Source organism: Acanthaster planci, linkage group LG02, assembly GCF_054643075.1.
Source record: "Acanthaster planci isolate LZ-2023a linkage group LG02, COTS_SCS, whole genome shotgun sequence".
Classification (NCBI taxonomy): domain Eukaryota; kingdom Metazoa; phylum Echinodermata; class Asteroidea; order Valvatida; family Acanthasteridae; genus Acanthaster; species Acanthaster planci.
In genome coordinates this window covers 3,664,842-3,690,255 of record NC_141778.1, presented here as the reverse complement: position 1 = coordinate 3,690,255, position 25,414 = coordinate 3,664,842, and the positions used below count along the sequence as shown (strand labels likewise).

Below are 25,414 nucleotides of genomic sequence, written 5' to 3'. Positions count from 1 at the left end.
CAAAGAATGAAATACACATTTACCAATTATTTATTACAGTTACACTGACGTTAAATAATTGTCCTTTATTGAGAACTTGAATACTTTCAGGAAAAAAAAAATAAAATGTAAGATTTGTTACTAATCTTTATGATAACTAAGTAAAGATTTTCTTGGAAGCGACATGACACATTGGCAGTGTGTGATCTTATGCCTTTATTTCCAGTAGTCTGTGAAAAGCGTAGTCTGTTAACGAGGTCGTCTGCTACTTGACGTAGTGCGCATGTGCACGCTGTGAAGGACTACTATTTAGCATGGGTGATGATATCTGAATGTTTTGTACATGTACATGTACTCGTCATGTAAATTGTATGTACATATGTATACGTACGTAAGAGTCAGTTGTTTGCGGCGCTTCATAGAGACTAGACGCATGTGCTGATCGCACTCTGGATTGCGTACGGACGTAAGTGCTAGAACGGCGGGTTAGTGTAACAGACGATCGGTACCTTGGGAGACACTGAGGGACCCATTAACATCCCCGGAGGGAATACTGGTCATGTGCTTCCGGGGATCTCGGGGGTCCTACCGCGGACAACTTGGCGGTTGAACAAAATTCACCGTTGTTGCCCAGGCAGTCTGATGGGTACATTTCTCTATCTTTCACCAAGGTGTAGTCCGTTGATTTATTTATTACACCTTTAGCTAAAAAGAAATCAAGAGGTAAAAAAAAAAAAAAACAAGTAATTGCTAATAGGTGTCAGCGTGTCTTGCCAAATGTCGGTCCTTGACTCAACAAGGCATCATATCATGGCTGTCCACTTGCTAACGGACCCTTTCATGTATAGCAACTAGTCTCGGATCACAGGGTAGGTGTGGAGGCTGAGGCCACGGCAGTGCATAGCCAAAGGATCAGGGGGTGAGTGCACCCAATAAAAAATCGTTATTACCAATGAAAACTTGTGAAAACAAAGTAGTATGAAAAATATTAAAATTTGCGCCCCCAGCATTCACCTCCTCCGTGAGCCCTGGCTGTGATTCAGGGCGACCTTTTGCAGAAGCCCCAATTCCGCCACAACGACGTTGTTTACTGACTTTATCTCTTTATCACAGGGTCGTGGACTTGGAGGCTCGGCAGCGCTGATAGTTCAGCACAGTCGCGCCATTGGAGTGTTCTGTATAGGGGCTTTGTAGGTCACTTGAACTTCAGCCTGCGTGAACTGTGTACTGAACTATTAAATCTGCACAGTGAAATATTGTTGCCGAGGTGAGGGCTTTACGATACTTAAGTGGAAACTTTTAGCATCTGTTGAGAACCTTGCTTATTCATATTCTTCAGAATTCGTGAGACACCGATCCTAACTGCAGGTCAACGTTTTCTGCGAGTTGTGGAAGATACTTGTTCAATAGAATTTTATCTCCCGAGACTGGGAGCTGAAATTCTGCCATACAGTTGATTGGTAGATTCAAACAATTCATGAACGTGACAGCTCGTCAAACCTCACCAGGACTATGGAATTCCATCTCTGCCGTCGCCCGTCGTCCGTCGCATTTTACTTTTTGTTGTGTCCCAATTCTGCCATTTACCAGTTCCAAACATGCCATTTTCCGTCGTGCGTCGTCCGTCGTGCGTTGTCCGTCGTGCGTCGCCCGTCGTGCGTCGCCCATCAAATGGGTTGCATAGGACCTGCAAAAGCCAGGGTTTAACAAATGACAATGTGATGATTCCATTCACTTCTGAAGATCTTTTCCGAATAAGGCAAGTACAAATCCCACCTGCAAAGCATATACTAGTCACATAATTAATGCCAATAATGCTAGACTACCCTTGCCCATTGACAAGGAAATATCGCCTTTCTGAGAACTCAACCAAGTGTTTTTTGGGGGGAAATATTTTCAGCAAAAATGTTCCGACTAACTTATCCACAGTGTTATTCTGATCTGCATACTGTAAAAATGTGCTGACCTGTTTTCATCACATTCCAGGAAGAAATCTGCCAACCGATACAGATATTCCATCTTGTCCTCTCAATTTCACCTTGAAATCCAGAAATACTAGACGTGCTGTGGATAATAAACTGTTTATTAAATGTATTGTTATGACGTGCTTGGTTTAAGTTTCAGAAAATATGACGTGTTGGTTTTTGTGGGTGTGTATGCCAGGGTGGATAGACCAATGAGAACAGGTTGTCCGGCACATCAGCATTATTTATGGGGCTAACAAGTAACGTTACTGTTTAAGAGACTTCTGTGAGCCAACCTGCGACTAAAGTCATGTCTAATTTGGAGTATAAAGCAGATTTCATCATAGGTATACCCGCCCTCAAAATAATGTTGAATCAGTTTGTCTCTTATGAAAACTATTAAGGAATCAAACCTTGTAAATAATCTATTATTTACATTCCATTCTGTGGGATATCGTGCAGAGACAGACAGAAATATTACATAGGCTATAGACCTAAAGTCAGGCTGTTAACGAGTAAAGTTACGTCTAGAGTAACTAAGTTATCGAGAAAAACAATCTACCCCAACAGAAGTCTATTTTGTTAATTTATTTAAGTAACCAAAATGGTATTATTTCATATACACGTTACTTAACCGATGTCAGGGTATTATTTCTTCTTTCAATTGGAGTATGGCGCAACTGCAAAAACGAATACATGTACATCTTCTAGTTCTGTTGCTAAAATGAGAGTCAGGCATGGTGGATCGATCGAACAAGGACATGTACATGTGAAACGATCAAGGGTCAAAGTTAAAAATACCACTGCGCAATCGTGAAAAAAAAAACCACGGACAACGGGCGACGCACGACGGGCGACGCACGACGGCAGATAAAAACCAAAAAGGCAGTAAAATACCTCTTGAAATAGTAAGCCTAAAGTCCAAAATCAGGTTAACTGAAACACAAGGATGCATTTTGAAGGTTTGTATTAAAACAAATTGTGTTCTACCCTTTAAAGAGATACTTCATTGAGAAATGGCTGAAGTCCCGAATGAAGGACCTAAAGAGAAACAGTTGCGCTTCGATTGGGAACTACTTGCAAAGATCTCTGGATTAGAGGTATGACTGTGAACAATCTTATTGTAGCCATTCTACAGAGGTTTTAAAGTCGTATGTACATGTAAATAAGCCAGTCAGTTGACCGGTTTAGTCATCAAAATTTCCACTTAATGCTGAGAGTAGAAGAAAAGACGACGATACTTATTTAAAACAATTACATCTGACGCATTTATTTGCCAAAAAGAAACAACGCGTGATACTTTAATCATACTTAATCTGGGTTGCTAAAGCTCAGATGATTAGTGTTTTCTATTACAATGCTCCTGTTCGAAATCTGTTAAATAGTCTCATTAAGTTAAGTTTGTTTTTATCTGTTTTTGTGTCTGTTATTGCTTTTTGCCTTTTAACGAAACATTGTAACAAGAAATGACGATACATCAATCCAAATGCATCTCTGATTCTGTTGCACTCTGCTGTATGCATTTTTGGCCTTGAAATAGCATTTTGGACCACCTTCCAATGTGACGATAGAAGCGATAAATGGAGGCGTGAGTAACTATGTCTACCGGCTGACGAGCGACAAGGACCCATCTCACACTGTGATCGTCAAACATGGCGAATCTTACATTCGGGTAAGTCTGTCCCTCACCACAGGCAATTTAAAGACGGAAGATTCTCGATGCTGGTGGCAAATGCATCGACATTGAATTTTTCTCTGTTAATCTGAACAACTTGATACAACAACAAAATTCCGCTGGTCAAGGGGTCAGACTTCTTCAATTTCAGGCATTTCCAAGGGCGCGCGCTAGCCTCAAAAGAACTAGTTTGGAATTCTGGGGGCTGAAACGGATGGAGGAGTTGGCACCAGGTTCCGTACCAACACCGCTGTATTATGATCCAGGGCAGAACTTCAGTAAGTTTCTTCACCAAATTTTCGAGGTGGCGGCTTGTTTTTTTTTATGGGGGGTGGGGCAAAAATCGGGAGTTTTTTCATGTAACCGTTTATTACATTGTACATGGCCACATTTTTAGGGGGTCTAGACGCTTCCGGAAGGAAAGGAAGTGAAATGGACCAAAAATTTGCTTTTCTTTAAAAAATGGGGAGCTCTTTTGTTGGGGGGGGGCAGCCCCAAATGATCAAGACAGCCAATAGCAGGTTCTGGTTTGCATGGCGGTGAAACAGACAAGAGAACGCACCATGGGAAGCAACTAAGACCGCCCGTATTTTTCAGGTATCAAAATGAATGCCATAACAGCCCAAAAGAGTGTAGCTTTCACAGGTGTGAAAGAACCAAGTTCGTGGTAAACCCCTCTGTGGAAAATTAGACTTTACTTCTTAAAGTGTGGGGAAGATCACTTGATAAAGATCAAACAATCTGAAAAGTAGGTACGTTTAACACCTTGTTTGTGGTCTCTTCCTCAAGTCGTTATGGAAGACCTGCGTAGTTACCAGCTTCTGCGTGACCAAATGAATCATGGAACTATGCACTTCTCGGCAGTGGAGAAATTGTCAAGTTACCTGAGTAAACTGCATCGCACCACACACAAAACAGTGGTGGACGAGGAGACTTATGAAAAGAGTTTGGAATTCTACAAGTAAGTCAGATCACGTACCAGCGCTTTTTAGCTCTCTGGTGCCCTATTTACTTTATGGTAAAATATTCCCTTTTCAATTCCCAGCCAGGTGTCTTTCAAAGCGTTAGTCGTTCAGACCTATTCTCAGGAATTTTGAACGCAGGTGTTACCATATTATCGGCGTCTTTGGGTAAGACATTTTGCTCGAAACGGCCTCTTTCTTATATAGTTACTCCCAGTCCCGTCAGCTTTTTTAAAACTTCAGTTGAAGGCTTTTCCTCCCAATGACCTGGCGTTTGTTCATCCCAGGATGGCTCCATCTACTCGCTGCATCGCTGTGAAAAATTGGTGACATCCCCTAAAGAAGGGTGTGTAATCTAGCACTCCCAGCGTCCTGAGATGACATGATCAGAAAAGTTCCTTTTGTTATAACTCTTTCTGCAGGCCAAATGAAATGACAGGGTACCAGACGTTGTATTTGTTTGAGAATCCTTTGACCCATCAGGGAAATGGGCAATATTCAAAGGAAGTCGAGGCATTCAAGATAGACGAGACGCTGTTCCCTAACTTTCTCAAGCTCAAGGCGATCGATAAGGACAACCACGACTGCTTGATACACGGGGATTCCCACGTCAGTTCTGTCCTTGTCAAAGGATCAAGTGTTAAGGTGTGCGGTATTATTATTTTTTTAAGGAGGCCAAGAAAGTTGACTGAAAATGCCACAAAGATTTCAGCTTTCAAAAATTGGTACTTGTTGGTTGTTTTGGAGACTTGCACAAGGAATAATATTGCCAATGACTTTAAAAATGCTGCCTATGAAGCTAGCCAACAAAGTTGACAATAGCTCTGGTCCACGTTTGTGTTTCTCTCTAGATTTTTGATTTTGAGTGCGCTCGTATGGGACCAGCCGCCGCAGATTTATCCAATATCATGGCGGGTTTGATTAAGTCGTACCTGGATCACAAGCATTATCCCTTGAAAGAGGGCTCGACTTTCCATGAAGAGCTCAGGAAAGCTGTCGACTCTGTAGGTAGGTCAAATTCACCAAACCTCGAGGATTTTCATTTTCATGCATCGGAAGAAAGTATCGAGGGGCACAATAAAAGTACATCTGAACTACACTAACCTGTCTGTCGAAGCTTCGTAAAGGTTCAAGCGGTGTGGTGATGGTGGAATTAATCCTTCATTGTCTAGTTTTCAAACTACCAGATAAGGGCGTCGACTTTTGCCTCCCTTTCCAGTGGATACTTATTTCAAGGATGCAGCGGAGTACTTGAGTGAGAAAGACTACACTAGGACTATTTCCGAGACGGCAGGATTCATCGGTGCCAGACTTGTGCGAAGGTATCGGTACATCGTTCGCTGATTTAATGCACACTTAAGTTAAAGTTATGAATTCTGCTCAGAATTCTGCACAGAAAACCCAAGTCGCCCAAAGGGTGAGTTAATTACAGAATGAGTCCATCACTGGGCATCCACGCGATTGTGTCATAATTCAGTCACAACATGTCCCATGTATTTCAAGGCGTGGCCAGCTCCTGTCTTGTTGTCAATCTTCACCCTTGTGATTGTGAGCTATTTGTATAATTTGACCTATAAATGATTAGATAACATGTTTGAGGACTCGTCCTGCAACTCGGATCATGCACCCTAAACTAACTCTGTTCACACATCTCCTTCAAGGTCCGTCATCTTTGACGCCATATTTGATTTTCTTTACGTCCAAGCTCGTCTCAACCTGATTTTTCCGTCCAGGGTTTATGGACTTCCAGAAATGGGTGACGGACAGAGCAACTCACTAACTATGAAGGGGTGTCTTCAGATTGGATACCATCTTCTCAGGGACTCTGAGAAAATCTTCACCAGAGAGGCCTTGAAGAACAGTATTTTTCAGGAAGTGGACTAAGTTACACCTTTTGGATGTAGTAATAAACATTGTTCAACACACACACAAAACTACACTCATGTAAAATTTTACGTAACTGAATTTTTAAAAACTTCATAGTTATTTAGATGATTTTTTCAAGCAACTGGCATATATGACATGATAATGAGAATGAGAGACACGTTTAAGATTCATTACAGGACAATTATAATGATAATAATGTCACAACAATGAAAAGGAACAAAATAAGCAATCATCCCAGGCAATAGATGACAAGGTACAAGGGAGTAAAATAAACGATATTCATAACAGAGGAAAAAAGAGAGAAAATCGTTAAACTTATATAAGATGTACGGGCCTATTGATTGCTATTTTGAAATTGTATATAACAGGTGTGGATAATCTTTGTAAAAAAATTACTTGGAAAGTTTATTTACCAGTGTTTCCGTAAGACGATTAAGTGATGCTTCTCAAAATTAGGAATAAAAATACAAAATTACAATTACTTGCAGTTTATTTATGGGATTTTTGCACCATATCAATCTGTTTCAAAAAGTGCTGCTAAAATATGTATTTTGAATTTAAATGAAGAAATACGTTTTTCAGACGTGAAGTAAACCAACACACGTTCACTAAATATGTACTCCACTAGATCACTGTAATCTGATCTCGATCAAATCACAGATTTTTCAGTAAATCCAGTCAGGTCGTTTTTATGTAGATTACTTCAAAAAAGTATTTTTCCCCAGTTTCATTTATGGCCTGAAAAGAGCATTCACCTCTTAGAAAACTGTCCAGAAGTAATTGTAAACACGGAGGGAGATGTAAATCTGTTTTAACGTCAGCCTGACCACAGTTAGGCTGGCATTTATACCATTGAGGCATTTCTGTATTCCAACGATGCATGACCAACTAAAGCGTAAACGAGGATATCGGAGAACAGCAACACGCGCACACGATAGATTGTCCTATCAGCGCAGCTGTTACTCGATTCACGCGTATACTTTATTCCTGAAAGACTCAAGTTAGCAATTAACAATAAGAAAGGGTACCTCGAATCCTGCTGATCGCTTTTTATATCCAGTTGTAAAATAACAGTGTTACTTTAATCTTTAGAAAGCAGCGTAATCAGGGTTTCAGAACTCTGCTCTGGCAAAACGTAAGCCGATCAGAATTGAACAAGATCTTCAATAAGTTCATTAAGCTTGCTTGTAACTTAGTTTAAATAAATAAACATGTCAAAATCAATGAGGTGTACAGTGAAAATCTACAACCCAGTTTTGGTGGGTTTTTACACATTTATTAACATTTATATCTGTATCAGTCGTTTTTTTAAATATTCCTTTGATGCCAGGCACTACTTATGCGAAAAACTGTCGAAGCCCACTTATTTTGAAGCGATCGCATACTGAAAGATCCAGAAAGTGCCGAAGGGATGGGTTTTGTTATAAACCCTCCCCTCCATGATCAAGATGCTTACCTGTGGTGAAAGTTGGGGGTTCCATCCAGTACCAGGCTGTTTAGCTCAGAGCAGAGACGCGGGGGGTAAATTTCTCTTTGAGTGTTGTTCCAAGAGAAACAAATTTTTTTAAAAATGAAAAGAAAAAAAGACATCAAGATTAACCCGAATAAAATGTGTGTTTGAATTCAGCAGGGAATGCTCTGAAGAGTTTACACTTTGTGGTTACGTGAGTTTTCCTGAAATATCCACACACCTACTAGTTAAATGGACCAATCCGGCGACGCTGGGCTGGTGCACCTTTTACAAAAAGAACTTTTGAACATTTCCATATTGCTGATTTCATGGCGCACTTGTCAGTGTGGTAGCATGCTACTTCTCTGGCTGGGCTGTTTGTTAAAGTCATTCTGGGTAGGTAACAACCACATACGTGTAAAGTCTACGTGTAGGGGGCTTTTGTGAAGCCAGATTATTACACGTAGGTAGAAAATCAGTAAGAAATGTCTGGTGTCAGCAGAAGTAAACAACTAGCCATAATGAGAAGTACTTCCGTGCCATAGAGTGAAACTAGGAAGAAGTAGATTTGGGCTTATTTTCACTCTAGATGTACATGTATGTTAGAGTAAGAAAATCACTCTAAAATTCGACTGAAATAGTTTGAAAAAATAACCTATTCTTTGATTCCGTATATTTAACCCAAATTTGTATTTTCTCTGGTTTTGATCTCGGGAGGAAGTGTATATTGTGTGAAAAAACTGTTGGTGCTTGGCAAATTTTGTCAAGTATTTACACAGTCGGTTGGCCTTATTTATTGCGTGCGAACTACGTATTCCACATTCCGTACTAAAGTAAAAAGCAAAGCATGTTTGAACATTTCAGTTAGCTATGTCTTGCTTGTCACAGCAATGTGTATAGATATAATAGTGTTTTCTTATACGGGGATTATCAGGCTGTCAAAGGGAAGTGCCTTGTCATTCGAATATTCTGTAAATTTTAGATTAATTTCCCCTGTAGAAAGATAGTGCCCCTTTTGTCGGCTACAATACCCAGTCCAAGTCCAGAGTTGACAAGAATGAGCACAAATTGGATTCCTGCTCAGAGAAAGGCTATATAGCGTCAAGTCACCATTTGTCAATTACACTGAGCAGTGCTCAGGAAGCCAGGCTGGAAGAACAGAAGAAAAGACAACATCTGGAGGAGATGAAACGTCAGCTTGAAGAAGAGAGCCAACTTGACGATGAGTTGAGGAGACTTGATGATGCCGCAAATGAGGCACGGATAGCTGCTGAAGAAGAGGCACTTGCAGCTAGAAGACGAGCAGAGAAAATTGAAAGAGAGGCCCAGCGCCGGCGAGAACAGCTAAATACACAGCTCTCCAGAAGAAGACGACCGAGAGAGGCCGAGCATGAGCTACAGAAAGCCCAACTTATTACGTCAATGACCGCTGAAACTTCGCATTGAGCAGTCAGGTGACACCTTGCCTCAGCCGCACTTCAACCAGAGGTTTCCACTGAGTCCCCAGAAGAAAGGGCACAATCCACACCCAACGAAGCCCATGCCAAGTGATGAAAAATGATTATCAAAGTCGCATCCCTATACATTTTCAATCGCCCGTTCACACTTTCTTCTCGCCAAGGCCATTAGTGCGAATGTGTGCATGATTATGAATTTATCAATGAAGAGGTCTAGGGCATGGGATCAAACATACGTGACAGCGAATGGGCTCATCTACCAAAAGTGGTAGCAGCCAATCACATTGCAGGATTTGTTTTTACGTCGGTCATACCTGCATTATAATGAACGAGTCTACAAGTCTGACTACTTTGATTGGTGGAAATTCCGCATACATTATGCAAGATCATGTCGTTCACGTGCAATTATGAGTAACTACCGTTTACACTAGGAACATTGCCTCCCCGTGTTATGTGGTTCATGCCCCTCTCACCATTCAACATTTCCATGAGCAGGCAAATCATTACTCCCAGCAATCCCTCCCCTCCCCATTTCCTGGCACAAAGTTACGCCACACCCCCACTGGCTGGTTAAGGAGAAGATTATTTTTAATCACTAGTTTCATCCCAAATAATTGCGGGCACTTACACAGCGTTACAGGGGAGCCGACAAAGGGCTACCACCTGACGAAAACATCAAATTCTTATTGGAGACACTCGTTGGGAATCGTCTGACAATACTGTTACCAATTTGACGGAACTGCACCAATGCATGAAGTGTACGTAGCACGCAAAGGGACCTGAGGCTGGGCGCACGCCTGTTGATTAAGATTAATACTGCGGCGGGACAAGTGACACCTTCTGTAGCGGACCGAGTAGACCGGCCTGATCACGGGTGGAATTGACCTGGCCTGACCCCACAAATATATTAATTAACCTTGCGCAAGGATGAACAGCTACCCTGAGCTAACGAACGGCGGACTAAGCCTGGGAGCAGTTCGTTTGGTGGAGATTTACCACCACTTAGCAAAGACAAGATCTATCTGGCAATGGAGCAATTAAATGAAGTGAAATCTATTTCAGCCTCACAGTGACACAGGATTTCCAAGGACAATAATTTAATAATTGGCTTATTGCAATAATAAATCAATGAGGTAAACCTAACCATCCGACTGACTTTAGCGCAGCTAATCTATAACCCAATTGATACCTGAGTCACTACTAGCAAATAGCGACAGCCCTCACGCAAATAACATAGAGTGTCTTCACATCAGGGTCGATTTAACGAAAGGATGATCACCCTCACAGCGATCTGAGCACATCAAGTAAACCTCAAGGCGTAACAGGATAGCCTTCTAGCCGTCACCCGGCCCACTAACAGTGCTTTAAGACGACAAAGAATCCAACAGCAAAGACCACTAGCTCGCAGCCTTGGTTTAGTGCTTACACTCAGCTCGACCATTCATCAATCTAGACTCAACACAGCTTACTACTACATCTACCAGTTGTAGCGTGTCCACACGCAGCGCTCCCGGTATAGTGTCCATGCTACGTCACACGCCGTCACAGCCCAAGACGGTTCACAGCGTTCTCCGGCTCCGCGACCATACTTTTCGTATTTTGCGGCTATAGAACAGCAAACCAAGGGGCGACGCCACGACGCGACGGCACAACAAGTGTGGTGTACTATTTACGACAAACATTTCTCTCTCTCTTGCCTCCCTCCAGGCGACGTAACCTTACGACGCTACGGCACGACGGCTCCCTTGCGTAGGGTCGAACCGTCGCCTTCTTACCATTTCGTTTGTACTCACACGATGCGTCACGTCGTGCGTCGCGTCGTGCCGTCGCCCGTCGCGTCGTGCTGTCTTATGTCCCTTCCTTGTTGCATTTTTCTGCCTAAACGTCGACCCTTCCGTCGCCCGTCGCGTCGTGCTGTCGTGCGTTGCGTCGTGCATCGCGTCGCCTGAAGCACGACGCGACGCGTCGTGTCCTGTCGCCCTTTACTTCATGGTATTTAAATTTATAGAGGGCGCCTTTACTGTTTTCTTTCATTTCCGTTCACCTTTCTTGCAAAGTATATGCTATTCGCTCTTTGGTGTTGATTTTTCATTGTTTTTATCTCATCGATTCATTAATCTGGATTAATTTCTGTCATATTTTATTGAAAAAATTATGAAAGAGCAAAAAAATCCGAATATGTAGGAACTGCTCTCTCAAAATAAGTGGAAACCGCAAGCTCAGAATTCGTCACTCCTTAATTTCCCAGCCAATGATTTCTTTTGCTTTGTCTCATTTCCGTCCACTGCACTTGCAAAATACATGCTCTTAGCCTCACTGGCGTTGATGAAGTTCCCATTTGTGGTAGATTTGTAACCTTATAAATATTTCTCTGTGGTCCATGCCAGCAGTTTCCAAGTAGTTCTCCCACTCCTCCAGTCAATTTGCATTATTGTACGACCGCAAGTTTGACCACGGGTTTCGGTAGTTACCATGCATCCAGCCTGCACTATATCATTACTCTCAGAATATCCAGTCTTCAGTCTTCCTTCAGTTTAGTCTTCCCCGTGAACTTCATCATTCATATTAGTGCGCCGGCGTGTTTCTTAATAAAACACTGTAGATCCTACTACCATTGTGACGGTGTCTTTTCTTCCTCTCTGTTTGGCCTCGCGCTTAATTTCTCATCAGATCCGCACGTTACATTTTTTGCAAGCACGTAATAATGATTGATGTATTGTATCTTGGAATGAATTTACAATAATTATTAGAAAAATCAGAATTAGATCAGGAAAAGCTAAAACATTGTTGTGGCTGACGTTAATGTTATATATTTCCTGAAGACAATGCTGATTAGTCGCGAAGCTCTTTCTGATTACATTTGATTTAAAAAAAAAGGAAAAGAGTTTTCTTCAACAAATCACTGTTAATGAAAACAAAGTTAGAAAGAATCCACGAAAAGAACAACAGAATCAAGGCCTGGTACCTACGGCATGTACTGTGCAAGCAAGGGTCGGGGGAAGGAAATGAAAGAAAACATTAAAGGCGCCCTTTATAAACACCATGAAGCAAAGGGCGACAGCACACGACGTGTCGCGTCGTGCGTCGTGTCGTGCGTCGCGCTCGCGTCGTGCTTCAGGCGACGCGATGCACGACAGCACGACGCGACGTGTGACGGAAGAACACCATAAGGTTGTGCTGGGCTTCGTGGGCACCTCTTTGTAAAGAATTTGCATATGAATGAACTTTATAGAGTGGATCAGATTGCGCCACAAGGGACAAATCTGCTAGGGTGAGTCTACTCGAAATTGTGTCCGACACCCAAGGGTGCACCCTCGCAAAAAGGCCCTAAATATGTCCGCCGAGCTCATTAATAAAAGTTATAGACTCAAAATATTCTATATTAGAGAGTCCTGAGAGCCATGAAATTGAGGAATTGGAGAAATATGGCACTGAATCCCTGGCTCGGACTCTGGGCTTCAAATTCTGAATAATTTGGATGCAGTTGGGTCCGAAAATGGCACTATTTGGCCGTTTTGCAGAGGGATGGTTGTTCAAAATGGCTACTTTTCTGGGCAGGGACATTTTCTTCATCTTAGGGGTGGTCTGCTTCTGGTGAAAATTTCTCAAAAATGCATTGGTCAACCCCCCGAAAATTGAAAGGAAAATGAAAGGGGACATGTCGATCATCGTATTTCTGTGCAGCCTGGACACCTGTGAGAGTTGTGAGTATTTTTAAAATTATTGCAAAGTATGGGGATTTAGGCTATCATTGCAGTCTATGGGAATTTATTTGTAGTGGTGCAGCCCCAAGCAGTTTCTGCCTATTTACTGGAAAGCGCCCTCTAGAGTTTAACAGAACTCGCGCACGTACATGCACAACATGCAAGTGATGGCTGCGCCCACTAGATAATGTCACGTTGTCCGTGCATCTCGTTTTTCTCCTCAAGTCCTGGTCTCTGGTTCATGGAAATGTATTCAGCCTAGCAGAAGCAGGCTGCTTCCACATTCTTGTGCGTCCCTGTTACTGCGACCGTGTCCAAATGATTCCGACACAGCCTACAGTAGCAAATGACAATATGCGAGTTGCGGGCTAAAAAAAACCTTAACTGCGTTTCATACTGATCTTAGCCCAACATCATGTGTCAGCCAGCCGACTAAGTAGGAGAAAGAAGGTGAAACAGGATGTCGGAACTGAATGGTTATATTGGTTTTGATGCAGACGATCCGCTAAAGGTGTGTAGGCCTGTGACTTGCATAAATATGATTCATAATGTATTTGTCAATTACAAGCATGACAAGCACAGTGATTATGAGAAATGTATTTGCCCCATCGAACTTGTCAGAGATTGTGGAAAGAGTTCCATATACGGACACCACGTGACACCCTTGACATGATACCCCATGCACAAACCCTATGAGACTGCACTGGTCTGAAAAGTTCAGTGTTTTCTGAGTAAATGACTTGGTATTTTCCCTCCTACATTGAACTTTTTGGACATGTTTTGCTTTCTCAAGGCTACTGACATCTGTATATGGAACTCTTCCCTCATCATCTCTTTGAATTGTTAAATCCACTTCATGAAACCATAGCTTAGGCCTGTTTTAGAATAAAAACCTGACACTTAAAATACATGTAAAGTAAGAACTCGACATGAAAAAAGTTGTGACATAGTTTCAAACAGTAGTTTGAAATGTGGCTTTACAAACAATTAGAGACAGCTCGTTCAGATGATAAATGTCTCTTTTACAGAGTGGACTGGAGCTTGTTTTATGTATTTGGAAATCTAGATTTTTCATATGAATGAAGAGTGTGGTACGTATTTGATGAGTTTTATAGGTGCAGATTGTAAAAATTGCTCTTTCTATGGTGGCCCTGAAGGGACTTGAAAATTCACTACGATTGTTTGTGCGACGTCGTGAATATTTTTGTGACATGGTGAATTTATTCACGACTTGTCGCAAACATTATGCAACGTTGTGAATTTATTCATGACTAGTCACGACTATTTTCACGACGAGTCGTGAATATTTTCGCGATGTTGTACATTTTTTTCACCAAAAGTCGTAAATATTTTGCCCATTAGCTTGGAGGGTAAGTACGCTAATAACATACAGCAAATATATGATGATAAGCACCTTGGGCATTCTGCACAAGACAGCGGTGCAGTGATCATGCACTTGTACTATTGCATGGTTGTCCACATGCAATGCCAAGTGGACAGTGAAGCTCTGCACTGAGAAAGAAACAAGGGCATTGGGAAACAACATGGCTCAGAAAAACAAGGTTTGCCTTCTACACGGCTTGTTCCAGCTGTTTCCTAGAGCTAGGTCTGCATGTAGGTCTTCACCAGATTGGAAATACACAGAGATGCACAGACAACAGACCTAGCCATAGCTCTGCTGGTTGCGCCTTTGCGTTTGCGACTAGTAAATTTATTCATGACATGTTATGAAATGTATTCATGATGTCGCAAAAATAATTACGACTTGTCTTGAAAAATATTCAGGGCGTCACAAAAAATATTCACTACTAGTCTTAAAAAATATTTATGATGTTGCACAAATGTTAACGACTAGTTGTGAATAAATTCACAACGTCACGCAAATATTTGCAAATAGTCATGAGTAATTTCATCATGTCTCAAATGTATTTGGAAGAAGTCGTGAATAAATTCACGAACAATCGTGAAACTTATGTCCCTTTAGGGCCACCATATCTTGCTGCACTTGTGAATTTCCTGATGTCACAAGCATTAAAGCTTGAGTTGCTCAATCTTACCCGAGGGGTAGAAACTGAAGTGACATTGTCCATCAAACGTGGATAGGATCCTCCCATTTGATGTGTCCATGACGATAAGTCAGTGACAGTGTGCAAATGCCAACCCTAATAGTGTTTGAAAAACATGGCTGCACACCTCCTTAAGACCAGTAGCAGCCCAGAAAGAGGAAGGCTTTGAAAAGGGGGTGGGGGAGGGTGCTGTCTTCACTAAGCCTTTTGCGAGTTAAGCGTGAATAAAATCTGGTACACTAAATTCTTCAAATTCACCTAGGCCTAACATATGAATTAGACCAACTCCTATTCCAATATTAATCACAACCAGGCATTAACTTGTTCCTATTTTATTCAGTGCCAGATGGCACTATACTTTACTTTACATTTCTTACAAATATCACACCCACTGCCACGGTTTGTTTCCTTCGGTTTTGTGTCGCTTGTTGAGGTTTTTTTTAAAACACTTCGCTGAGAATAATTTCCTATCTGTTTGTGCAGGGTAATCTGATTCTTTTAACTGATTCTTTAACTGATGGAAGTTTTCTAGTTCACCACTTCCTGTCGACATTCCTCAAAGGTAAAATTCAATCTAGAAAGTCATAATTCACGCCCTGCTCAACATTTCCCTTAAACAGAGTTCTCCGTAAGAACAAGATGTGAAAGAACGCCAAGTTCGGTATCTAATTAGAGAAGTATGGTTTGCGGGTATATCATGCGAACGATTTCTCTAAAACTGTGCTGTGTTCTCGGTTTTATTTTGTGCTTTGTTTTTCTGAAGAAAAATTGGCCGCACTTTGAAATGGTGACACCTGCCTTAGAACCCTTCTCGTAGCCAAGACTTCTTACCAAGGAGAGGTTGTTCTTGTGCCTGCCAAACAATACTTCTACACCACTGCACCATGACAAACTTAAACAAATTTTAAATTTAGTACTCAGAAGGTCACACATTCATATTTTTCTCCTGTGACATAGTTGATAGTAAACATGCCTGTTTGTTTTTATAGCATATTGAGAATGGTGGAATATTCCTCATTCTGGCTTTGAGACTTGGGACTTCAATCCTTTCTTATTTTCCTTTTCATGCAGCGGGTCATGATGTCTGCTTCCTAGCCTTGGCCCAATCCTTCAGCCATTATAATGCTGTAGCACAGAAGCTGGTGAGTCATGTACCCTTCGCAAAGGTCAGAGGGCTGGGTGTTTCGAATCTGGAAGAATCTGTCTCAAAGGCAAAATAACCACCCTCCTCGGGATGTGTAGAGAACCGTCCAAGAGGATGATGAAGCATACATTATGAGACGAGACAAAACCCATTATGTTCAATAAGATCTTCTTGTTCTGTGCAGTACATTGCCAACAGAGACCTGAAAGTGCAAACTTTGCATTTTCTGAAATTACTCTTGTCATCGGAGCATTTTTTGCGGGCCTCTGGCAGTGATTGCCAATTGTCATCTAGTTTTTATTCTTTTCAGTCACATCTTTTCGATCATTTCTGCAGGGGCTCAACCTGGCCTCTCTGAGGGACTCCGGCCAACTGGCATTCATCAACGGTTTGGAGTTCTCCCTGCAACTGATGCATGCTGGGACTGACAGCAGCCAGGCTGGTCAGCCAATTGCATTGCAGTGTCTTGTGTAAGTTTACTGGTAGCCATCTGTTAACAAGTTGGTGACCACAGTGTGTTGTGATGTAGGGGATCTTTCACATCCAAGATGGAAACAACCAAACAGTTCCTTTACCAGTTTGGAAGATAGGAGACTGTTTTTCTGAGGGACTTTATCATTTAAGTTTCATTTCAGAAATGTAAATACAAAAACCACTGCAGACTGCTTGCTGACATGGGTGGATCCTGCTAGGGTGGGCAAAGGGGGCTTTAGGCCTCTCAGAATAGGAGCCATTTTCTTCTTGGAAGAAAATGGTGAGTCTTTTTCATTTCACTGCCTCCAAGAAGCATGAAAATAACCCAAATATATCCCGATCTCTCAGAAAGGGCACAAAAGGTTATGTGAATAAATTTCCAAGTAATCTGTAATGTTTCAATCCCAGTAGAATCTTTCTCAATGGCAGAAGGTTTAAATCTATTTCAATTTGTGTTCACAGTTGGGCATTGTGATTGATTAAACCATTGAAATTATGGTATCAGAAACATATTTACAAAGACCAATGTGACAGCTGAAAACCATAGTAAGGTAGTTGCCGAGATATTGCCCTACTAGCATGGCAGTCTAGTGTCAGAAAGTGGCGTGCGCCAACTGAAAGGATTTTTATTTAAAAATGTCTTTTGAATTTGGTTGATCTCAACAGCGATCAGGCAGCAACCATACAGCCTCTGTACCATGTCATCCGAGATGCTTCAACCCCTAAACAGAGGGATCAGAGAAATACTGGGTCCAGGTTACTATTAATCGATGACCTGAGTGTGCTTATTTCCTTGGGGCTGAGCGTACAGCAGGTGATGCAGTTCGTGCACTACTGCCAGGCCTCTCAGGTTGGTGGAAAGTTGTTGGTTGATACACGGGCATATATATTGTAACGATTCCGGCTCAGTGCCTGCCATTTTCATGGGCCTTCACTTAAGCAATTTTAAGTCTCCATATCTGCCGGAAGCTGGGTACTGAGTTGGCAAGGGAATTTTTATTCAAAGGGGGAGACAGAAAGAAACCATTGTCTTGAGGCAAATGGGCTACTCTCAACCATGAAAACAACACTGTCTGTATGATTTATTGCAGTCCTTGTAAAGTCACCAACATCAGGTAAACAACGCCTTCTATAACTTAGGTTAAACTTGCATTAGTCTCTTGTTTGTGGCTAAAAGTTCACAATGGTAGCGTGCATTGCACTGTGGTCCAAACTGTATAACTGAAGTTTTGATGGCTAATCATATTATCATCGACTTTCCTAAGGATTACTCTCATAGTGCTTTGCCCCAGAGTTATACTTGAATTCTTGACTGGTCTTGAAAGATCTTGCACGGGTAGCTCCCGGTAGAGAACCATCCCCAGAATGAACATGGGCAGGCTTTATATACATGTAGCCGCAATGCAAATGCGCTGTATGTCCCAACTTTATGCGCGTATCTAACCCATAGCACACTGATTGGTTCGTAAAACAACAACCTTTTGGTAGCTTGTAACAGGGCTGCAGTATGGGCGTGTGACTATTCTCAGCTCAAAGCCGTACACAGGGCAAAGGTAGGCATGATGTTACAATGACACTATTCCTGCACTGGATGAAGTTAATGCAACACACTGTAGAACCAGAACTGGAAAATATCATCATAAATGAAACAATCACCCTAGTAATCTCCAAGTTCTCGCCTGAAGAAAGTAATTCATAGAGCCTCAATTATAATTTGTATGCTTACTCAGAATTTGGGAAGCACTTAAACCATTCTGGCGATTTTGCAACAATATTTTCTTTTGTCTTTTATTTTTTAACCCATCTGTTTACTGTGTGTTGGTAGTTCATTTCAGTTACATCACTTGTGAGCTTTTGTCACATGAAAACACCAAAAGCAGCAACAGAGGGCCTGCGTATGACATCACGTTAAAGGGCATTAATTTCTTCCTCTAGGATAAACTCGAGTAAACCTTTTGTGCGTTCATTGTCATTGAATCTAAATAACAAACCCTGTCCAGTGGGAGGGCGCTCCAGGCAGGCCCTCTATTCGTTTTGTGGTTTGAAATGAAAGTGATCACTGTCTACGTCCTTAATTGGACCTTTGCCCACACAACCTGGCTAGCGCTGCAAGTATCCACATCCAGTGAGCAGCCGCTAACCTCTGTCAAGTGTACTAAACATCCTGTGCTGTTGAATAATCGTACACGCCCATCATATATTCCCTGAAAGTCTGTAAGCGCGAACAAAAACAAATTATAACTCGGCACGGAACAGCACTTTGTCATTAACATTTCACACTGCACCCGACTGTTGAGTTCTCAAAAGCTGCTTCACTCAAATTGGACTTGACCTTTGTAGGAATTTTTGAAAATAATTAAAATTATACCTAGGTTTTGGAAATCAGAAAGGTTTGAAATTTTCTACCATGCAAATTTCCTGATTTTTGTAAGTACCAGTGCGCCATTTCTGCTTAAATTCCCTTTTTGGAGGTAGACTTGTTGAATTAAATTTGTAATGTATAATAATAGTAATATAGGTATTTATTTATCAAGCGCCTTTAACACAGATCAAAGCGGTGTACACCATTATTACCCCTGTTCACTGGGCCCATGAAACATTCCAAATACCATCTCAGCTCCCTGGGGAGTATACAGCTCAATGCAGCCACTATTTGGCGCAAAGCGGCTAAATCAACCCTAATAACCATCTCTGCCCTCACGGGGTTCCCAATTACTCCTGGATGGAGAGAGGCCACGAATGACAAAGTGCCTTACCCAAGGGCACACGCACCATGACCCCAGGCTGGATTCGAACCCGCAACCTGTGGATTTACCCGCCGACTGCAAATCCAATACTGTTAACCACATGGCCTTAGGCCATGGCACTGTGCAATATGAAAGGCTGAAAATCCAAGCATTCAAATTTAACTCTTAAATAACCCAATAAACCTAAAAGTCACATTTTTGTCATATTTCCGCTGGATCTCAGGTATTCCTTAATGTGTTATCACTCCTTCCTCTCTTTTTTCCTCCTTTGTAGCCTGAGACCACCATCATTTGTTTGGTTCACCATGACACTGATGTCGATGATGAATGCAATGCCGCTCTAATCACGCAGCTCAGACACCAAGCCCACTGTCTGCTGCAAGTACAGGGTCTTGACAGTGGCTACTCAAGGGATGTCCATGGACAGGTAAGTGATCGTCTCTAATCTAAGAACAATTGCCAATTACACTTTTTCCACTCAGTTGGCACCCACTCACTTCCCTGGTTATCATTTCCACCTGACCCTTTGGGCTCTTAACCCTGTCTAGACCCAAGGGCGGATCCACTACCCAATTGGGACTAAAAATTTCTGAAATTTCTTTGTGTAACCTTTTGTGGCCTTCTGAGGGTTGAGATTAAATTTGTAATTTGGAAGTAAGAAAAGTAAAGTAACCCCCCCACCCAAAAAATGAACCCCTTTGGCCCCTTGGATATGGCACATACCACCAACTGAAAAAGGCAACGAAGTCAAACTCTGTCCAATTAGTAGAAAAAAATTGGGAAGCAGTGGTTGAAATTTTGAGTAGCGTGGAACTCATTTTTTTTTCTGGGAAGCTGTTAGCACTCATTAGCCTGTATGAGTTATAGTGGGCGTGGAAGGAGGGTGCTCGTTTGAAGTTGGTGAATATGGAAACATTTTACCCAAATCAGTCAGCACCCTGCTATTGTGTGTCGCCGGTATTTCAAAGAGGTATTTCAGCAGTCATCTATTACTGTTGCATTTTCATGTCGGCCACTACAGCCAGATGTTGGCAAGCTGCGATGTGTGGAGACGGTGTTTTGTCAACAATGACAATTTGGCAATAGTGACCGTAGATTTTTGATCCATTTGTCATTAGCTTGCTGCATCAGAGCAAGGGACAGTGCAAACTCAGGCGTCTCCTGGTTTAGGCTCGTTTTGTTCGAAACATCTGAACAAACTGTGTGTATTTTGCCACTTGTTTTATGCAGCTGAAGATCAGCAAGAGGGATCCCACTGGAACCAGACCAAACCGGAACCAGCCGGACATTACACTGCAGTACAAAATACTGGACAAGTCGGTGACTTTTTTCGCCGTGGGCACGTCGTCTGCTGTGTTGTGAAAGCTTGGGAGAGCACACCAAGTTGGTCGGTCACCAGTAGAAAGAGCACGGTGTCATCATGTGGTGATCAAATGCTTCATGCTTACTAAATTTAACAGCGTGAGACCTGATTTGCTAGAGTCGTAACAGTGACTCCACATGCATCGCATCAGAGTCTGCACTCTGCCTATACTTGCAAGGTTTTCCCAGCTTGAAGCCTGAGTGACAACTATAGATAATTAGAGTTAAAGTCAACTAAACACACTAAAAAAGAGTGAACTAAAGGTAACCTGAACAATGGATGGATGAATTAGTCTTGTCCACTCGTTTGAAACTCGGAGTACTGTGGACCATTGACTTGAAAATTAGCTGCATGAAATGGCAGAGAGTGTACGCAGCGGAGAGAGTTGTAACCAAAGGCAAAGTGATAGGTGTAATGGATTTTGCAAATTGTTAGACTAGGTCCGTTGCGGTGGGACTGTATTTTACCGCACAACACTTGCTGTGTTAATGTTGGCGTGGCCACAGGTTCAAAATGATCTGGTTATATTAAGATTTGAAGCCTAGGGATCTTTTGAAGAGAAAAGCAAATTGAAGATCATTTATTTAAATCTCAGGATAGAAGCTGTTTTGAACAGAGTAAAAAGTGCAGCTCACCCACCTTTCGTTGCTTGATTCGGTGGTTCCAATTGAAAATTGGAAATTGCATGTAGTGTTTTTTTTTTCATCAAGAAAGGAATTTATTTCTTTCAGTTACTTTAGTGTTGTAAGATCATGTACATGTTTGTAAGAGACATTTATGAATTAAAGGTCTTCAGGTAAGACGTGGTTTCAATGTTTTGTTTGTGACCATGCTGCACAGACACTAAGCCACAGCCTGGACACATGTGTCACAGGAGAGTTGAAAGGAGATAAAAACCACCTATTTACTTCAACAAAGCTCACAATAAACCCCCCCCCCTCTGTTAATGGTGTATCACTTAATTTCTGATGAATGTCTCCTCCCCTGCGTCTATGTTCCCCCAAAGGAGCACATTTCTTTAATCAAAGCAATTTTTGGTTAATTTCGTTCTGCTTTCCAGAAGCGTGTAGAATCCTCCAAAAGAAGCCTCACACCTCTGAGGCCACGGAAGGTTGTATAAGAAAGGTTTAAATTTTTGCCTCCCCCAAAGAACCCCCCCCACACACACACACACACGCAAGTGGGTATTTGCCTGCAACTGGGGACCCCCTATTATTCCTCTTTTGTTTGTACTTTAACTTTATTGGAAGACTACCCATCTGTTTTGTACACAGTTGTCAATCGGGGACATTATTGTCCTCTAGTGTTCAAGGTCCCCAATTGAATGCAGAGACAAACTCAAACACTCATAATACGCATGGTATGTCACAAACTTGACTCAGTTATATTTTAAGTATTGACTGGAGGACTGGCAGCAAGTCTAAAGCAATTATTGCCGATGGGGGGGAGCACGATGACAATTAGGTGCACCCACACACACACACCCACAAGCACACCGGGCGTTCCGCTTCACTGCATAAGAAAAGACCCACACCCTACCCGCGGTCCCAATCTCCAAAATATGCGCCATCCAACTACAGCCCCGCCGACCTTTATGCACAAGTGAATCAGACGAGACCCGTGAACAGTGGAAACTACGAAACATCTTGCTTGTCTTCCCCACGTTTTGGAATTTTCTCTAAGGGATTTTTATCTCCATTTCTTCAAAGTTACTGCCAGTGTCGAGACAGGGATGTTGTGGGGGAAAGTAACATTTTCCTGGGCGCTGATCGCGCTGACCATGTGCCTGGGATTCTCGTCTGTTGAGAGCAACGGATTGAGTAAGTGTAAACGATAATTTTGTTTCATCAGTGAAACCTGTCAAAAGAACCGTGGCATATACAGTCGGCTACGACCCAAACTCTTTAGAGACGGATCTTATGTGCGTTTTCAGTGTGCATCGATCAAGTCCGTAGGCTGTAACTAGTGTTAACTGAAGTGAAACGCAGCATACGCATACGGTACGGGGCTAAAATGTTGCATCCTGACTCCATTTTTCTGAACATGTATCATCTCAATAAAAGTCAGTCATTACAGAAATGCTGGAAAGACACAAATCCTGGACTGAGAAACATTTACCGATGTTGTTGTTCTCTTCACTTCCCATAGACTTTGTACACAACTACTGAAGTAGAGTCAGGATGCAACATTTTTTTCCATTTTCCCTTGCAGCGGTTAATTATAGGATATCAGAAAGTGATAACCTGCCCCCAAAAGTCAAATTTAGCAGCGAAAATATTAAATCATTTAATCAGAGCAGGGACGGATCCAGGGGGTTGGGGGCGCATAGCCGCACGCCCCACTTTTTAACAAAAAAATGAACAAATAAATAAGGGAAGAAAAAAAGAAGGAATCCATCCCCATAAATGCGACAAAAGTGTTGAAACAACAGTTCCGCTTCCAGTTACCTAACCTGCCTAATTTTACGGTCACGACCCTTAAACTTTTAGTTCACCCCCCCTGGAAAATCTTGGATCCGCCCCTGTAGAAAACACTTTGAATTCCTTTCAGGCTAGGCACATAAATAAGGCTTGTGCACCAAGGGTTTGTCAAGTGATGTACGTATATGGAACTCTTTCATTTCATCACATTTATTATTTCTCAAGGAATATAGACACAAGGTATAAAGCCAGGTGAAAAAAAACAGACTTAAACAATTAACATTTGGTAACACCGCCGAAGGATAACCTAAAAGCGAACTCCATCACTGTCGAGAGGGCCTCCTAAAATGACAACAGATACAAAAACAATCTAAAATCACACACAGAGATTTATACTCACAAAACGTAGAATTAGTAAAATCAGCTTGTCGGTATGGGAAAGATACATATAATCTACTTTGCTGGTTAGTTTGGGCAAGATTGCACCATGGGTCTGTTGAAAAGTAGTAGGCATTAGTTAAGACTGAGAAATACTTATGTAGGCTTAATAAAATTCTCGACGAATACTAACGCACATTATAAGACGGATCGAAGCACTGCAGAATGCAATGAGCTGGAGAAGTTGAAAGCTCAAAAAGACAGAAACGAAATCATTGATGATTCAAATCATAAATGGAAAACTGTGGTGAACATTATGTGGTCACAGAACCGAATAAATGTACCGTAAAAATATGACTGTATTCTAATGGTATTCATTTCCTCATCTAGGAACATTCAGTTTTAGAACAGGCTAAAAAATCCTTGTGCCCGGCCCCCTGCATTGTAACTGAATACATGTTTTCTGTTTAAATGTATACAGATTTATATGCATGTGTGATTTTTTTTTTTCGCTCTCTGGTGAAAATTGAGCTTCGTTGTTTGGTTTTAGAATGTCATTTAAAACAGTTTAAGTTATACTTTGACGGATGTATACCTTGCAGCCCTAGGACACTAAGTTTTGAAAAGTTCTCATCGTGTTTCTGTGAGAACTGTTTCCCGTAAAAAGGGATTTTTAGAAAGCATTTTTTTGAAAAATGTACCTTTGGTCAGTTTATAAGAAACTGTGATTTCAAATTTAACGTCTGAAGTAAATTCTTGTAGAACTAAGAACAGGTGTGATTTGTGTGTGATCACAAGTCGGGGGAACGTGTCGTAGTAGGGTACAATACTGCAAAACGGCCATTGTATAATATACATGTACATGTATTACGTAGGGTCTCCCCATGTGGCGCACTTCAACTTTCATTTGACTTTCTACGTACAGTGTCGCCAAACCTCTTGTTTAATAAATTGGTTAAATACCAGTAGTGTACTATTTACCTTAATAATAACTGCTGTTTACGAACAAATTCATACTGATGAAATTTCGTCCAAAATTCAAAATTGCGGCGTCCGATAAAATGTGGCTGCTGACTATTGGATTCTTATTTGTCCACGGCTTGTTCCTGATTGGCATTTTTCTTTATGTCTTTAATTAAAGTTTGCTGCAGATGTAACTGTTTCTTTGTCTTAAGTTCGAATCTGCCGTCGACATCAGAGCCTTAACCAAAAACAAATACATGTACAAATTACGATAGGAAGTTGGGTTTAATGTGCTTAAATTGAATGATATTTGCTTGGATCGATTTTGTTAACACGGACGCAAAAAATAATGTATCCTTTAACCATTGAATCAGATCTAGAGACAACTGTACAGTGTTGTTCCAAGCGTTTGAAAAAAAAATGCAGGAAAAACTCCACGACATGTAGGCCTAGATATGCGCACTTAAAAAAAAACACCACAGGTACGGTCGACCGTTTTCAGGTCAGTGAACACGAAATACCACTGTTGGGCGTAGAACTAGAACCAAAGAATATTATGCCAAGTTCAATCGTTCCACTCAAACAATTTCCATAACAAAAACGTTACTGATGGTCCCAAAAAGGGGTTGTGGTGACGCATACATGCAGACTTTCATATCAAATACATGTACATGTATATATTGTTGATGTACCCTAATGTACGTGGCGCGGTTCCAACGGTAGCGCACTTCGAATGTTTGCCTCTGGTGCCTTGCCTGAGTGATATTTTTTACCAGTCCTC

At 41.7% G+C, this 25,414-nt stretch overlaps 4 protein-coding genes across 7 annotated transcripts in view; 3 read left to right on the top strand and 1 right to left on the bottom strand.

The window, feature by feature from the left end:
- Nucleotides 1–305: 305 nt before the first annotated feature.
- LOC110975267 (uncharacterized) lies at nucleotides 306–8,101 on the top strand. Of its 4 annotated transcripts, none has more exons than XM_022227599.2 (10): nucleotides 306–445; nucleotides 1,093–1,246; nucleotides 2,943–3,043; nucleotides 3,484–3,615; nucleotides 3,770–3,896; nucleotides 4,408–4,579; nucleotides 5,003–5,225; nucleotides 5,432–5,588; nucleotides 5,800–5,902; nucleotides 6,314–8,101. In XM_022227599.2, the coding sequence occupies exons 3-10, from the start codon at nucleotides 2,960–2,962 to the stop codon at nucleotides 6,462–6,464; spliced, it is 1,149 nt and encodes a 382-aa protein (XP_022083291.1). In that variant the 5' UTR covers nucleotides 306–445; nucleotides 1,093–1,246; nucleotides 2,943–2,959; the 3' UTR covers nucleotides 6,465–8,101. The 4 variants fall into 4 exon arrangements, with proteins under 4 accessions (XP_022083291.1, XP_086989757.1, XP_022083290.1 ...); XM_087133631.1 differs by lacking the exon at nucleotides 306–445 and adding an exon at nucleotides 447–464; XM_022227598.2 differs by lacking the exon at nucleotides 306–445 and adding an exon at nucleotides 675–898.
- On the bottom strand, nucleotides 512–2,070 carry LOC147799803 (uncharacterized). Its single transcript, XM_087133633.1, has 3 exons — nucleotides 1,946–2,070; nucleotides 1,485–1,666; nucleotides 512–684 (listed from the first exon to the last, which is right to left on the bottom strand). The coding sequence occupies exons 1-3, from the start codon at nucleotides 1,996–1,998 to the stop codon at nucleotides 512–514; spliced, it is 408 nt and encodes a 135-aa protein (XP_086989759.1). The 5' UTR covers nucleotides 1,999–2,070.
- A 5,115-nt stretch (nucleotides 8,102–13,216) lies between the features above and the next one.
- elp6 (elongator acetyltransferase complex subunit 6) lies at nucleotides 13,217–21,834 on the top strand. The gene is made up of 7 exons (XM_022227679.2): nucleotides 13,217–13,589; nucleotides 15,628–15,706; nucleotides 16,216–16,286; nucleotides 16,625–16,758; nucleotides 17,429–17,612; nucleotides 19,784–19,936; nucleotides 20,740–21,834. Exons 1-7 carry the CDS (start codon nucleotides 13,539–13,541, stop codon nucleotides 20,869–20,871), a joined length of 804 nt encoding a protein of 267 aa, XP_022083371.2. The 5' UTR covers nucleotides 13,217–13,538; the 3' UTR covers nucleotides 20,872–21,834.
- Nucleotides 21,835–22,376: 542 nt separating this feature from the next.
- Nucleotides 22,377–25,414, top strand: part of LOC110975301 (hyalin-like) — a 28,188-nt gene continuing 25,150 nt past the window's right edge. Inside the window, exon 1 of the mRNA XM_022227678.2 lies at nucleotides 22,377–22,692. Coding sequence (XP_022083370.2) covers nucleotides 22,605–22,692 — 88 coding nt within the window. The 5' untranslated portion in view covers nucleotides 22,377–22,604. The remainder of the gene's footprint in view (nucleotides 22,693–25,414) is intronic.

Bases quoted from the DNA above. Each gene is read 5' to 3' on its own strand.
- LOC147799803 (XM_087133633.1), bottom strand. From the start codon at position 1,998: ATGGAATATCTGTATCGGTTGGCAGATTTCTTCCTGGAATGTGATGAA. The intron at 1,667-1,945 runs GTCAGCACATTT...TGGCTTTTGCAG, and splicing joins CTGGAATGTGATGAAAACAG to GTCCTATGCAACCCATTTGA. The intron at 685-1,484 runs GTGAGGTTTGAC...ATTTCTTTTTAG, and splicing joins GATGGAATTCCATAGTCCTG to CTAAAGGTGTAATAAATAAA.
- LOC110975267 (XM_022227599.2), top strand. From the start codon at position 2,960: ATGGCTGAAGTCCCGAATGAAGGACCTAAAGAGAAACAGTTGCGCTTC. The intron at 3,616-3,769 runs GTAAGTCTGTCC...CTTCAATTTCAG, and splicing joins ATGGCGAATCTTACATTCGG to GCATTTCCAAGGGCGCGCGC. The intron at 3,897-4,407 runs GTAAGTTTCTTC...CTCTTCCTCAAG, and splicing joins TGATCCAGGGCAGAACTTCA to TCGTTATGGAAGACCTGCGT.
- elp6 (XM_022227679.2), top strand. From the start codon at position 13,539: ATGTCGGAACTGAATGGTTATATTGGTTTTGATGCAGACGATCCGCTA. The intron at 17,613-19,783 runs GTTGGTGGAAAG...CCTCCTTTGTAG, and splicing joins ACTACTGCCAGGCCTCTCAG to CCTGAGACCACCATCATTTG. The intron at 19,937-20,739 runs GTAAGTGATCGT...TGTTTTATGCAG, and splicing joins CAAGGGATGTCCATGGACAG to CTGAAGATCAGCAAGAGGGA.